At 60.4% G+C, this 14,031-nt stretch overlaps 1 protein-coding gene across 2 annotated transcripts; it reads left to right on the top strand.

Moving 5' to 3' along the window:
- Positions 1–2,321: 2,321 nt before the first annotated feature.
- Gipc1 (GIPC PDZ domain containing family member 1) lies at positions 2,322–13,250 on the top strand. 2 transcript variants are annotated; one of them, XM_070002177.1, is made up of 9 exons: positions 2,322–2,392; positions 4,472–4,525; positions 6,493–6,570; positions 9,391–9,708; positions 10,227–10,412; positions 10,896–11,076; positions 12,026–12,135; positions 12,380–12,461; positions 12,556–13,250. In XM_070002177.1, exons 4-9 carry the CDS (start codon positions 9,424–9,426, stop codon positions 12,705–12,707), a joined length of 996 nt encoding a protein of 331 aa, XP_069858278.1. In that variant the 5' UTR covers positions 2,322–2,392; positions 4,472–4,525; positions 6,493–6,570; positions 9,391–9,423; the 3' UTR covers positions 12,708–13,250. The 2 variants fall into 2 exon arrangements, with proteins under 2 accessions (XP_069858278.1, XP_069858279.1); XM_070002178.1 differs by having other exon boundaries at positions 4,472–4,585.
- The last annotated feature ends 781 nt before the right edge of the window (positions 13,251–14,031 follow it).

Here is a 14,031-nt window from a genome sequence, read left to right as displayed (position 1 = left end):
CCTCCAGTGAAGCATCAAAATGCCAGGATCAAGTAATAGAACCCTACCCTGGAGGGGAAAAGCTTAAGAGACGGTACCCAGGGCTTTAAATCCTAATACTAGCACAGAGAGAGCACGAGAGAAACACAGAGACACAGACACACACAGGGAGGGAGGGAAAGGAAGGAAGGAAGGAAAGAAGGCGGGCAGGTGGGCAGGCAAATCACTCATCCTTAGAAACAGTGTGAACATCCATTTGCCTTCCCTTGAACCGGTTATTCCTCCAGTGACAGCAAAATGGTGATTTTTAAAATTGAGATAAGGTCTCATTATGTAGCCCCAACTCGTCTCCAATTCGCAATCCTCTAGTCTCCATTATCCTCTTACCTTCCAATTCACAAAGTCTGGGATTACAGGTGTACTCCACCAATGCTGGCTTTCTGCATGGATTAGCTGACACTACCAAATGGCGATTTACTCTTTTCTCCCCCAGCAAGGGCCTCCACTCTGAGGCATGCCACATGTGCCATAAATTTGGGCAGGATGCACCCAGGGCTGCCTCAGGCCCTTGGGGATCTCCCAACCCTCTTCTCTGGGGCACTTCCTTAAGAGGGAGGTGAACCAGGGTCACAGAAGATGGTGGCCACTGACTTGTCCCCTCCATTAGGAGGAGGCTGAGAGACTGGAAAGGAAGGACAATGGCTATGCCAGCCACTGCCCTGGCCCGGTCACGACCGTTAGCTAGGTGGGGCCAGCCAACCAGCAGCTGTACCCCAGGCCATGGTCCCCTTCCGTTGTGCCCTCCTGCAGGCCCGGGGCTAAGGCTGACATGCTTGGCAATCCCTGGAAACTGGGAAGACCTAATCACTATCTGGGTCTCAGAACCAAATTAAAAGCCTCCCAGAAACTACAATTCCCAAGATGCACAGCAAATGCCTGGTCTCACCCCAGCAGCTGGAGTGGCAGGGTTTGAACAAGAACCAGGAAACTTCACCTGTGCCCGAAACAGCTTTCTAGCCAATACCACAAGTCCATTTGTGTTTTTCTTTCTTAGACTTGAGGCCGCCTTGGGGTTGATTGTCACCAACACGGGCGGCTCACCTTTGTAATCCTAGCTATTCAGGAAACTCAGATCTGAGGATGGCAGTTCAAAGCCAGCTTGGGCAGGAAAGTCCATGAGACTCTTCCCTCCAATTCATTCCCTCCAAACTGGAAGTGGCGCTGTGGCTCAAGGGGAAGAGCGCTAGCCTTGAGCACAAAAGCTCAGGGACAGCGACCAAGCCACGAGTTCAAGCCCCTGGATCTTGCACAAAAGTCAAGCTTGCTTCCACAAGGGGTTTTCTGACATGAGGGACCCAGGGGAGGGGAGGGGTGGGTGAGGAGGAGCAGGATTTGACCAGAGAGACCAGTCTCGGCCCGGGCCTGGGTAGACAGGGGAGTTGAGCCCAGAAAGGGCAACTTCCTCACGGTGGAGGCTCGGGGTACTCGGGCGCCATCTCTGATGGAGCATGTGGTAAGGTGCTCAGTTTACCAGAAAGCCAACAAGTCCATGTCACCCCGCCTTGGTCTCTGCCTGGGCGCCCCTCTCCCCCACCTCGCCGATGCGTGTGCAGAGGTGGGGCCGAGCCTGGCACCGCGCAGGGGCCACGTTCCATATCTGCTGAATGCATGAATTGCTTTTGTCCATTGTGCACCCCAAGAAACAGGGACACCCGGGACCCTCCCTATTCATCCCTGCGCCCTCCCCACCTCCAGGAATGAATGAATCGTTTTATTCGCCCTAAGGATGGCAGGATGGGGCCGAGGCGGCCAGGAAGCGGGGACTGGGCTGGGGGCGCTGTCCTCGGCCCCTGCCGACCCCTCCCGACAATCCCAAAAAGGCTTACTTTTCCGGACGTGGACACTTCACATCCGTCCTCCGCCCCGAAACTCGGCCAGGGTCCCCTGATTCCCACAGCCAGTCCCTCGCCCTTTAACCCCGGAGCACACCCCCTCCCCTTCCCCAGCGACCCTCGGCCGCCAGCACGTGGTCCAGGAGTCCCGTCTTCCCATTGGCTGCTCGCTTCTTTCCTCGTCCGCGATTGGCTCAGAGCCCGAAGACCCTCCTCCCCCCGCAGCGCCGCGGTGGTACAGTCCGCCGCCTACTTAGGCGGGGCGGAACGGTCCATTGCGCCGCGGCGCTGGGGGGGATCAGCACGGCCCAGGGAGGCCGGGGGGGGGATCCCTCAGGAATGTCTCCATCCGTTCCGCCCAAAGCAGCGAGACGCTGATTGGCTCGGCGTGCCGGGCGCTCACCGCTGATTGGTGGCTCTGAGTCTCCGGCCCCGCCCTTCTGGCCGCCGCTGCGGGAGAGGCCCGAGCCGGAGTTTGCGGAGGGCCGAGCCGGACGCGCGGGGCGGCGGCGGGGCCTCGGGTGAGTGTCCCGCGCCCCCGGGTGGGTGCGGCCGCTCCGGGGAACCCCACGCGGCCTCGGGGGAGGGGGTCGCAGGCGCCGATCTCGCAGGGTGGGGCCGGCGCGTGAGGCTGCCGGGGAGCTCCGGGGGGGCGGCGGGGTGTCCAGACGCGGGACCCCAGGGTCAGCTTCCTCGGCGCCGATGGCCGGGGACCGACGCCACCCGCTGCTGGCGGGGGGTGGGGGGGTCTCGGGCCAGATCCCTGCCCCCCACTTTTCCTGCTGTGGACACCACGGGTCCTGGCAGAGACAGGCGCGGGGACCCCCGCCCGGGCAACACTCCGAGCCCTGCGGGGCCTCCGGGAAGCGGTGTGAACCAATAATAATAATAACTAATAATAGTAATGATCATTAGCAGCAGCAGCAAGCTGAGGGCACGGATCATTGACTCAAAACACGTCGAGGGGCAGGGGGAGCTGTTTAACTTCAGTTAAGAGGTGAAGCAGGGTGCCCAGAGAGGGAGACTGACTTACCCAAGGTCATACAGCCCTGGACTCGAGCCTGTGTCTTAGGGAACCCTCCACCAGTCCAGATGGCCCAGGGTGCCAGCTGACCCCGGGGGCCAGGGCTGCTGCTCGTGGGCACAGGGCCTCGCCCCACCCCCATTCCCATCAGCGCAGCACCTGCTGGTCTTTGCTCCCTCCTTCCCTTCCTCACCGGGCACCAGGCCCCAGCTGCTCACGCAGGAAGCTGCCTGCCCTCCAGCTCCCTTGTTCCCGGCTCTGGAGAGGCAAGGCTGGGACGCCTGAGTTACTACAGCCCACCCCAGCCTTCCATCGCTTTCCTGTGGTATCTGCCTTGGAGGGGGAGCCGGAATGCTGGGGTCCTGGGTGCCTGGAGGGAGGGAGCCCAGGGCAGCTTGGACCTACAAGGTGCAGTGGGCGGTCTCCCCGGAAACACTCCAAGCCGGTTTTTCAAGAGTGAATCAGATGCCTCCTGCCTGCCTTCTCCAAAGCAAAACCAACTGGGGGGGGGGGGGAGGGAAGGGGCGGGGTGTGGTGCCTCACCCCTAGTATGCAGAGAGAACCCCTTTCCTTACTTCCTGTTCACCCCCCTGCCCCAATCACCTCCACTTGGCTTCCTTTTGGTGGTGGAGTTGCTAAACTTCAGATCTTTCCCGGGAATGGAAGGACCCGGTCCTGGGACTTCACCAAATCCAGGAGCCTTAAGGCAAACTCTCCTTTGTCTCTAGGTTCAGAGAAAGTGGGGTAACCTCCCCCGGGAGGCGTGTTGGGGAACTGATTTGGGCATGCACAGGGGGTGCTGTTAAAGAACTGTAGGCATGGAGGTGGGCTGGTGTGGTGTTGCACAGCACTGGGCAGGCAGAGTCCGGAGGATCGAGAGTTTGAGGCCAGCCTGGGCTGCCTCAAAAAACAAAGACCGTTGGGCACTGGTGGCTGACTCCTGCAATCCCAGTTACTCAGGTGGCTGAGATCTGGAGGCTCGAAGTCCAGAGCCAGTTTGCTCCTCATCCCTCCGGGAACTGTGGCTCTTGGAATTACTCCCCTGAAGGGTGGGATCCATTGTTCAGGTCTGAAACAAGAGGAGCCGTGCCATCTGGCTCACGTTTTAAAATAGAGACACCGAAGTAAATAGTAGCCTGTAGACTGAGAGACAAGAGATCAGTCAGGGCGGTGTGTAATTAAGTTTGTGGACTTGAGCCAGGCTATGCCAGCAAACCGCGCGGGCTGCCTGGAGGAGGAGGCCCTGGAGGGTGATTGGCAGGCAGACCAGAGGAGGGTGCATCTGGCGGGGCAGTGAAGACGGTGGCACTAATAATGACAGTAATAGGTGCGCCAGAGGCCTGGGGGCGTGGCCGTTGTGGTGGGTGTGGTTTGTGTGGTCTGGCCACGCCCATGTGCAAGACCCTAGATTTCCTTCCCAGCAGGGTGAATAACCAGGATGGTGATTGTGAGGGTGATAATAATAAGAACTTCCTCTTAGTAGTGATGGAAAAGAAGCTGAGCAGGTCGCACCTGCGCGCAGTTCTCTGGGTTCCCTTCCTCGCCCTCAGAACAAGGAACTCTGCTTGTTTTTCAGACAAGGAAACTGAGCCCCGTGAACTAAAGAGACCTGGCCACGGCCACGCAGCTGGTGAGTGGCACCACCGTGCGTCTGAGGACCTGGAGGATTTATTAGTCACTGTGTGGAGTGGTGTGTGGTGTGTGGGAATGCGGGGGGGAGGGATTATCTTAGAAACTGGGGTGCTGGCCAGTGACTGGAAGCTGATGGACATCAAAATCATTATAACAGGCCAGGCGCCGGTGGTTTATACCCATACTCCCAGCTACTCGGGAGGCTGAGATTTGAGGATTGAGGTTAGAAGCCAGCCTTGGCAGGAATGTCTATGAGGCTCTTATCTCCAGTGAACCACCAGAAAACTAGAAGTGGCGCTGTGGCTCAAGTGGTAGAGCGCTAGCCTTGAGCAAAAGAAGCTCGGGGCAGTGCCCTGAGTTCAAGCCCCCCCCAAAAAAATCATTGTAATAATCATAAGACATTTATTAATTTTTTTATTGCTGTCGGTCGTGGGGCTTGAACTCTGGGCCTGGGCGCTGTCCCTCAGCTCTTCAGCTCGAGGCTAGCACTCTACCACTTGAGCCACAGCGCCACTTCCAGTTTTCTGGTAGTTTATTAGAGATAAGAGTCTCACGGACTTTCCTGCCCGGGCTGGCTTTGAACCGTGATCCTCAGATCTCAGCCTCCTGAGTAGCTAGGATGACAGGCGTGAGCCATCAGTGTCCCGCTAATGCTTTTTTTTTTTTTTTTGAGACAGAGTTTTATTATGTAGTTCAGGTTGGCCTCGAATTAATGATCCTCCTGCCTCTGCCTCCCGAATGCTAGGATTGCAGCTTCTGTTCTATCTTTAAATGTAAACTGACCTGCCGGCCACAGTGGTACATGACTGTAATCCCAATACTTGGGAGGCTGTGGAAGTAGAATTAGAGGCCAGATTACATGGCAAGCTCCAGCCCAGCCTGGACCACATAGCCGGGCTGTTTTGACAAAATATAATAGGAATAGGAGATGGGGGCATGGCTCAGTTGGTCGAGTGCCAGCCAGTGAGCAGAAGCTGCACACACGGAGTTCAAGTCTAGGCCTTGGACCTAAAAAAAAAAAAAAAAAGAATAGACCATGCAGGGCTGGGAAGGTGGCTCAGTGGTAGAGCACTTGCCTTGCATGCATGAGGCCCTGGGTTCGATTACTCAGCACCACATAAGCAGAAGAAGCCTGAAGTGGCGCGGTAGCTCAAGTGGTAGAGTGCTAGCCTGGAGCTGAGGAGCTGAGGGACAGTACCCAGGCCCAGAGTTCAGGCCCCACGACCAACCAAAAAGAAAAACTAACTAAATAAATAATAAAATGTAGAGGACAAAGATTGAAAAGAAGCAATTCACAAAAGAACCAACCTAGAGTAAGAGTTATGAATGTGTAAAAAGGGCTGGACAGTAGTGGCTCTGGCTGAGATTTGGAGGATCACAGTTTGAGCTCATGCAGGACAGAAAAGTCCGTAAGATTCCCATCTCCAACATAACCAGCACAAAGCATGACTGGAATGGCACCAAAAAACCCATAATAATAATAATTAAAAATGTAAAAAGTCGTTCTTGAGCCAGGCACCAGCGGCTCATACCTGTCATCCTAGCTACTCAGGAGGCTGAGACCTGAGGATCGCGGTTCAAAGCCAGCTGGGGCAGGAAAAATTCGAGAGACTCTTATCTCCAGTGAACCACCAGAAAACCAGAAATGGTGCTATGGCTCAATCAGTAGAACGCTTGCCTTGAGCTGAAGAGCACAGGGACAACGTCCAGGCCGAGTTCAAGCCTCATGACTGACAAAAAGAAATGTTGTTATTGTACCTAAAAGTAGAGAGGCACCGGGAGAGCAGAGGACTTAGCCAGTGCAAAGGCCCTGAGGCTAGCCCGTGCCCCATGTGTTGGAGCAGCAGTGAGGAGGCCTATGCAGCTGGAGGGCCGGGAGGTGAGGCCCACAGGGCACTGGGTGAGGCAGGAGTCCTGGCAAGGGTCGCAGCAGAAAACAAAAATGACGTGATTTCTGTTTTCCAGGGTCATTCTGGCTGCCGTTCTGAAGCCCCAGGGGTTCGGGGCAGAGCTGGGACCAGAGCAGGCAGCTGTGTAGTCTAGGTGGGTGACTTTGGTTTGGAAGCTGGGGATGTTGGAGGACGGATGAATGAATGAATTTATGAATGGACTTGTGACCACCACAGCCAGCCGGGCTCCCCCAAATCCAGGATGGCCCCTCAGGCACACAGTGTGAAGGGAGGGACCAGGAAGGGCCTTGTGTGCCAGAACATCTAAGGGTGTGGTGCGTCATGTCTGTAAGCCCAGCTACTTGGGGGGTGGAAATAGTAGGATCACAGGTTAAAGCGTGATACCCTGGTCATAAAGGAATGTGCTATGGCTCCAGTGGAAGGCCTTGAGTTGAAACCCAGTGCAAAGGGGGGAAATGAACAATTAAAAAAAAACAACAAAACCCGAAACCACTCCGGTGCCTTTGCTGACTGGCTGTTCCTTTCTATCTGGAACATTCTTGCCCAGATCTTGGTTTGCATGGATGCTTTCTCCTGCTGTTCAGGTGTCTGGCTCCGCTTCACTTGTTTGGGATAGACCCTCACTGACCAAAGATCTTGTCTTGCTCAATTACATTATTAGATACGTATACATTTTCTAGCTCGCTGTCTGCCTCAATGTCTAAATTGTAGTCACATGATTCTTCTTCCTCCTAATTTGTTTGGTGTGTGTCTGTGCTGGCACTGGCTTTTTGCTCAGCTTTTTTTTTTTTTTTGTTTTTACTCTAGGGTGGCTTTCTACCATTTGAGCCACAGCTCCATTTCTGGCTTTTTGCTGGTGGCTTTGAACTACTATTCTCAGATCTCAGCCTCCTGAGTTGCCAGGGTTAGATTATAGGCATGAGACGTGGAGCCAAGCATGGTGGTGGATGCCTGTAGTCCCAGCACTTGGGAGGCCGAGGTGGGAGGATCCCTTGAGCCCAGCAAGTATTTGGAATATATTAAGTACCCACCAAAAAAATCTTCATCGGGGGCTGGGAAGGTGGCTCAGTGGTAGAACTGAAGAGCTGAGGGACAGCGCCCAGGCCCAGAGTTCAGGCCTCACGACCGACAAAAAAGTAAGGCAGAGGGAAAAAGAAGAAAGAACAGGGCAGTCAGCCCCCCCCCCCCAGCAGTGAGGTTACATCCTGAGACTCGTATCTTTAGGCCATGTGGTTGTGGGTCAACACTAAGTTTCCCTAGGTAAACCGTGACTGCTACGTCACCTGATAGAATGTGAAGGGACCGCCCTCCTCCACGGCCTTTATCCTGTTATAGTGCAAGATGGCGTGTCTGCCAGCACAGGCTTTGCTGCAGCAGCGAACATCCTCGCAGGTGGTGTTTCTGGCGGTGCTGGGGCTTGAACTCAGGGCCTTGGGTTAGCTTTGCCGCCTGAGCCACGCCCCCTGCTTTAAGCACGCCCCCTTCGGCTGAGCCCCACTCACCGCCTCCTGAGTCGCCTTGGCCCCGCCCATTCCCGTGTGAGCCACGCCCCCACCTCAGGCCACACCCGCTGCGGCCCAGTACATGTGAGCCACGCCCCCTGCCTGAGTCACACCCACTTGCTCAGCCCTGTCACGCGAGCCACGCCCACTGCAGCTTGGGTAGTGCCCACTGCCATTCATGCTGCCGACCAAGCCACGCCCACTACTCTGCTCACCGCTGCAACCCTGAGATTGTGCAACATGGGGGCTGGCTGGCATCGAACCCTTGTTATTCCCCAAGGAGCTTCAGCCACGCCACCCAGCTTAATTTTTACTCTTGAGACAAGGTCTGGCCACGTGCCGGGCTGATCTTAAAACTCCTGAGCCATAGTGATTGGTTCGATCTTAAAACTCCTGGCCATAGTGATTGGTCCTCTTGCCTCAACTTCCTGAGTAGCTGGGACTACAGGCGTGAGCCACCACGTCCGGCTCTGGGGTGAGTCCCATGAGCTGTCATCACTCAGAGCTGGTCTGATAGACAGGCAGAGCTGGCCACCTTACCCAAGTCTGTAAGTTTCCCTCCAGTTATTCACTGCTTGGTTGGGCTCAGAAGTGCTGAGCTCACTTCCTCATTGGCCAGAGCTAGTCATCTGCCCGCCCGCGGCCCCACTCCCGCGCTCGTCAGTAGCTACAACTGCTAGGAAAGTAAAGAGAAAGCCTGGTGTGGTAACGCATGCCTGTAATGCCAGCATTCACGAGGCAGAGGATGCAGAGTCTGGAGACCGTCCAGACTGCAGGATTTGAACCCACCCGGATGAAGGGGGAGGCGTTGTTTGTTTTGTACCACTCCTGGGGCTTGAACTCAAGGCCTGGGCACTGTCCTTGAGCAGCTTTTGCTAAGACCAGCACTCCGCCACTTGAGCCACAGCATCACTTCTGGCTTTTTTGGTAGTTTACTGGAAGTAAGATTCTCAGACTTTCCTGCCTGGGCTGGCTTTGAACCACGATCCTTAGGTGTCAGCTTCCTGAGCTAGAGCCACCAGCGCCCGGCTGGGTCTGTGTTTTAAATACAGCCAGTCCTCCGTACCCTTGGATGTAATTCAGGACTGATTAAAAAAAAAGTCCATGGGGGCTGGGAAGGCGGCTCAGTGGTAGAGTGCTCGCCTAGCATGCGTGAAGCCCTGGGTTCGATTCCTCAGCACCACATACACAGAGAAAGCCGGAAGTGGCGCTGTGGCTCAAGTGGTAGAGAGCTAGCCTTGAGCAAAAGAAGCTCAGGGACAGCGCCCAGGCCCTGAGTTCAAACCCCAGGACCGACAAAAGAAATCAGAATAAATCAAGCACTCAGGAGGGTGTGTTCCCCGGAATCAGTACCCCGGGGCCTTGTCCAGGGGTAACAGCGAGGGACGGACACCCCCACCCCCCAAAAAACCCTGCCACCCAATCCCTGACCCCGCTTTCCCGCCCTGCAGCTCTCCTGGCCCAACCTCCACTTCTCACCGCTCATGCCGCTGGGTCTGGGGCGCCGGAAAAAGGCCCCGCCTCTGGTGGAAAATGAAGAGGCCGAGCCGGGCCGGGGCGGGCTGGGCGAGGGGGAGCCGGGGCCCCTGGGCGGGGGCGCAGGGGGGCCGCAGGGGGGCCTGCCCCCGCCCCCCGCCGCCCTGCGGCCTCGCCTCGTCTTCCACACCCAGCTGGCCCACGGCAGCCCCACGGGCCGCATCGAGGGCTTCACCAACGTCAAGGAGCTGTACGGGAGGATCGCCGAGGCCTTCCGCCTGCCCGCCGCCGAGGTACCGCGCCTGGGGGGGCTGGGAGGACTGCGCCCCATCCATGGGGCCCGGGAACCCAGGAGAACACCCCAAGACCGCCAGGGTGGAGACAGGCACCAAAGTACTGAGCAGGAGTGGCTGCAGGCTTCTAGGGGAGCCGGGGTTTCATCCAGGCCCATTCATTCATTTATTCATTCCTCAAGCATTTATTCAGTGCCTTCTGCATACCAGGCGCTGCCATTATGGCTTCCACCAAGAAGCCCAGCTGCTCAGGAGGCTGAGATGTGAGGATCGCAGTTAGAAGTCCCTGAGACTCTTGTCTGCAGTTGACTATCGCAAACGGCTCTGCCTCCAGCTTTTCGCTGATTAATGAGGAGAGGAGGAGTGTCACACCGGCCTGCCCCAGCGGGCTGGCTTCCAACCGGATCCTCAGATCTCAGCCTCCTGAGGAGCTAGGATGACAGGCGGGCGCCGCGGGCGCCGCGGGCGCCGGCTTCCTCCCAGATCTTCTCCCAGCTCCCCTGCATGTCCCTCTGCAGGTGATGTTCTGCACCCTGAACACCCACAAGGTGGACATGGACAAGCTCCTCGGGGGGCAGATCGGCCTGGAGGACTTCATCTTTGCTCACGTCAAGGGCCAGCGCAAGGAGGTGGAAGTGTTCAAGTCTGAGGACGCGCTGGGGCTCACCATCACCGACAACGGCGCGGGCTACGCCTTCATCAAGGTGCACGGGCCGGGGAGCTGGGCGCCCCGAGTTCAGGGGCTGGAAACAGACTTTAGGACCTGGGGTCCCAACATCATGATTGACAGCTCCTTTTGCTCCCCTCAGAATCATGATAGTTCCCCTGTCCAGTTACCAACCTCATGATTGATAGCGTCCCCTCCCCCAGCATCATGATTGACAGCTCCTTTCCTCCCTATTAGCATCAAGATTGTCAGTTCCCCTCTTGCCCAGAGTACCAGCATCATGACTGACAGCTCCCCCCTACCCGGGGTACCAGCATCATGATTGACAGCTCCCCCCTATCCGGGTACCAGCATCATGATTGACAGTTCTTCCTCCCTTGTACCAGCATAGTGATTGACAGCTCCCCCCTACCTGGGTACCAGCATCATGATTGACAGTTCCTTTCCTCCCAATCAGCATCATGATTGACATTCCCTCCCCACCAGCATCATGATTGACAGCTGCTCCCCCTCCCCGCAGCGCATCAAGGAGGGCAGCGTGATCGACCACATCCAGCTCATCAGCGTGGGCGACATGATCGAGGCCATCAACGGGCAGAGCCTGCTGGGCTGCCGCCACTACGAGGTGGCCCGGCTGCTCAAGGAGCTCCCGCGGGGCCGCGCCTTCACGCTGAAGCTCACGGAGCCCCGCAAGGCCTTCGGTGAGGGGCCTGGCGGGGAGGGGGTGGGTGTCCCCTGCCCCTCGCGTCCCTTCCCGGGCGCCTCCCTGGCTGCAGTGCCGCGGCCTTCCGGCAGGTGGCGCGCGAGCGCGGCGGCGGCGGCGAGGAGGGGGGCGGCGGCGGCGGGGAGGGGGCGGCGGGGGGGCGGCGGGGAGGGGGGGCGGGGGGGCGGCGGGGAGGGGGGCGGCGGCGGGGAGGGGGCGGCGGCGGGGAGGGGGGCGGCGGCGGGGAGGGGGGCGGCGGCGGGGAGGGGGGCGGCGGCGGGGAGGGGGGCGGCGGCGGGGAGGGGGGCGGCGGCGGGGAGGGGGCGGCGGCGAGGAGGGGGGCGGCGGCGGCGAGGGGGGCGGCGGCGGCGGGGAGGGGGGCGGCGGCGGGGAGGGGGGCGGCGGGGGGGCGGCGGGGAGGGGGGGCGGGGGGGCGGCGGGGAGGGGGGCGGCGGCGGGGAGGGGGCGGCGGCGGGGAGGGGGGCGGCGGCGGCGAGGAGGGGGCGGCGGCGGGGAGGGGGGCGGCGGCGGCGGGGAGGGGGGCGGCGGCGGCGGGGAGGGGGCCGCCCCGCCCGGGCCCGGGGCGCTGGCTCCCCGCCCGCGCTGGAGGAAGTGGCCCCCCACACCCAGCTTCCCTGGGCCATTAGTCGGGCCAAGTTCCCCCAAGCCTGGCCGGCCCCGCCGCCGCCGCCCCGGGGAGCCAGGCTTGGCTGCGCGCCGCCCCTTCCCACGGGCTTCACTGACTCCCAGGAATGGCCCCGAGGCCCGGGGGCGGGGCCTCCGCGGCGCGCCCCCTTCCTGCCCCTGCCGAGGCCGGCGGGGGGGGGGGGGCGGGGGGCATTTCTAGATTTTTCTAGATTTTTCCGTCCCCGGCCCTAGCCGCTTGCGGGGTGGGGGTCTGGGGGTGGGAGCGGGGTGCCCCCCCCATGCGCTCCCGTCTCCCACAGATATGATCAGCCAGCGGTCGGGGGCGCGGCCCGGCGCCGGCCCGCAGCTGGGCACCGGCCGGGGGACGCTGCGGCTTCGATCGCGGGGCCCCGCCACCGTGGAGGACCTGGTGAGCCGCGGGCCCGGGCAGCTCTGCGGGGCGCACGGCCTCGCCCCCCCGCAGGACACCCAGCGGGAGGGCCGGGCAGGGCCGGGGCCCCGGGGAGGCCGAGGCGGGAGCGGGGTCAGAGCCCAGCCTCCGCCGCACGGTCGGCGGCCTGCACGGGGATGAGCCTCCGGCCTCGCGCGCTCCCCGCCCGGCTCGCGGCCCCGGCAGCCGGTCCATGTGTCCCCCCCCCCGCCTTGCCCCCCAGCCCTCGGCCTTCGAGGAGAAAGCCATCGAGAAGGTGGATGACCTGCTGGAGAGCTACATGGGCATCCGAGACACCGAGCTGGGTAGGCGGGGTCCCCCCTCCCCGGGTGCGGCCCGGCCTCTCCTGTCTCCCGTCCCTGAGCGCCTCCGTGCCCCCTTCTGCCCGGCCCCCCACAGCGGCCACCATGGTGGAACTGGGCAGGGACAAAAGGAACCCGGATGAGCTGGCTGAGGCCCTGGACGAGCGGCTGGGCGACTTCGCCTTCCCGGACGAGTTCGTCTTCGACGTCTGGGGCGCCATCGGGGACGCCAAGGTCGGCCGCTACTAGGAATCCCACCGGACCTCATCTGATGGAGGGGGTCCCCGGCCGGAGCCCCCACTTCCCAGGACTGGGGGGGCGGGGGGGAGTGGGGGCCTGGCCCCTGCCTGCGTCCCCACTACCTCAACAGGGTCAGGGGTCATGTGGGAGGGCGCCCCCTCCCCGGCCCCTCTGGCCACACCGGCCCCCTCTGGGGCCTGGGATCTTTTGGGGGAACTTTGGCCTCCTTAGTACAAAAAGGGGGTGCCCCCAGCCAACACGAAAGCGGGCAAGCCTCAGAAAATACAAAAAAGGGTCATGTCCCAGCAAAACAAAACGGGGTGCCCCCAGGAAATACAAAAGAGGGGGTGCCCAAGAAGAAACTAGGAAGGGGGTCCCTCCCCTGAGCACAGGCGGCGCCACCCTCTGCCGTGGGGAGCCCCTCCACGTGGAGTCTGTTACCTCTGCATCCCGAGCAGTCTGCTGTGAACCCCCAAACCCCCCTCCCCCGGCCCGCGGGCGGCTTTTGTACGGACCCTTGCGGTGTGGGACCATAAAGGCTCTATCTGCTGCTGTTGGGTCCGTGTGACTGGGGGCCGGGGGGGGGGGGGACCCCGCGGGGAAGGAACGCGGCAGCTGAAATCCATCTCCTCCGCTCCTAATTGAATCAGGGCCACCCGGCTGCAGGCAGGCCTCGCATTCCCCGCGGCTCAAGCCTGCCAGCCTGGACCCCCACACCGAGCCAACCACCCTACACCCCACACGTCCCCACCCCGGGCCTGGGCGCCGGGAATCCCATAAACCCAGCGCTTGTTTTGACAGTGAGCTTCATCCTGGGATTGAGGGGATCAAGAAGGGAGGCTGGGACCGGGCCAGACCGGAGGGAAGAGGTCCCCGCAGGAATGCTCGGGGTGAGAGCGGTGGGGGGGGGCTGTGACTCAGCCCCATGGGTCAGAGCTGTCTTTGGGGTCCAGGCAGTTGGTGGGGGGCCTGGTCCACACCAACTATGTGGCTGTCTTGGGTTGCTGGGAATTTGGGGGCAAGGGTACCTGGACGGGTTTCAGGGGTCTTTCAGTGTTGGGGTGATACCCACATCCAGCAACTGGGGTGCCAGGTATCAGGTAACAGCACCCCAGGACCAAGGGGCTGAGATGCGGGGTGACAGGGTGTCCAGGGCGGGAGGTTAGGGGCGACTTGCAGTAACTTCAGGATGGGACAGGTCAGCACAGGGTGTCGGGGTGTCACCCCCGGCTGTAGCTGTTGGGGCTCCCAGCATGGCTGTCAACACCTTGTGCAACCGGCCCTCCAGCAGGCGGCCCACTCCCTGGGGGTTCCCTTGAGCCCCCCGTTTTCC

The sequence above is a fragment of the Dipodomys merriami genome, unplaced genomic scaffold (assembly GCF_024711535.1).
Source record: "Dipodomys merriami isolate MVZ:Mamm:240054 unplaced genomic scaffold, mDipMer1.0.p SCAF_6, whole genome shotgun sequence".
Classification (NCBI taxonomy): Eukaryota; Metazoa; Chordata; class Mammalia; order Rodentia; family Heteromyidae; genus Dipodomys; species Dipodomys merriami.
This window is presented reverse-complemented; position numbering and strand designations above follow the sequence as displayed.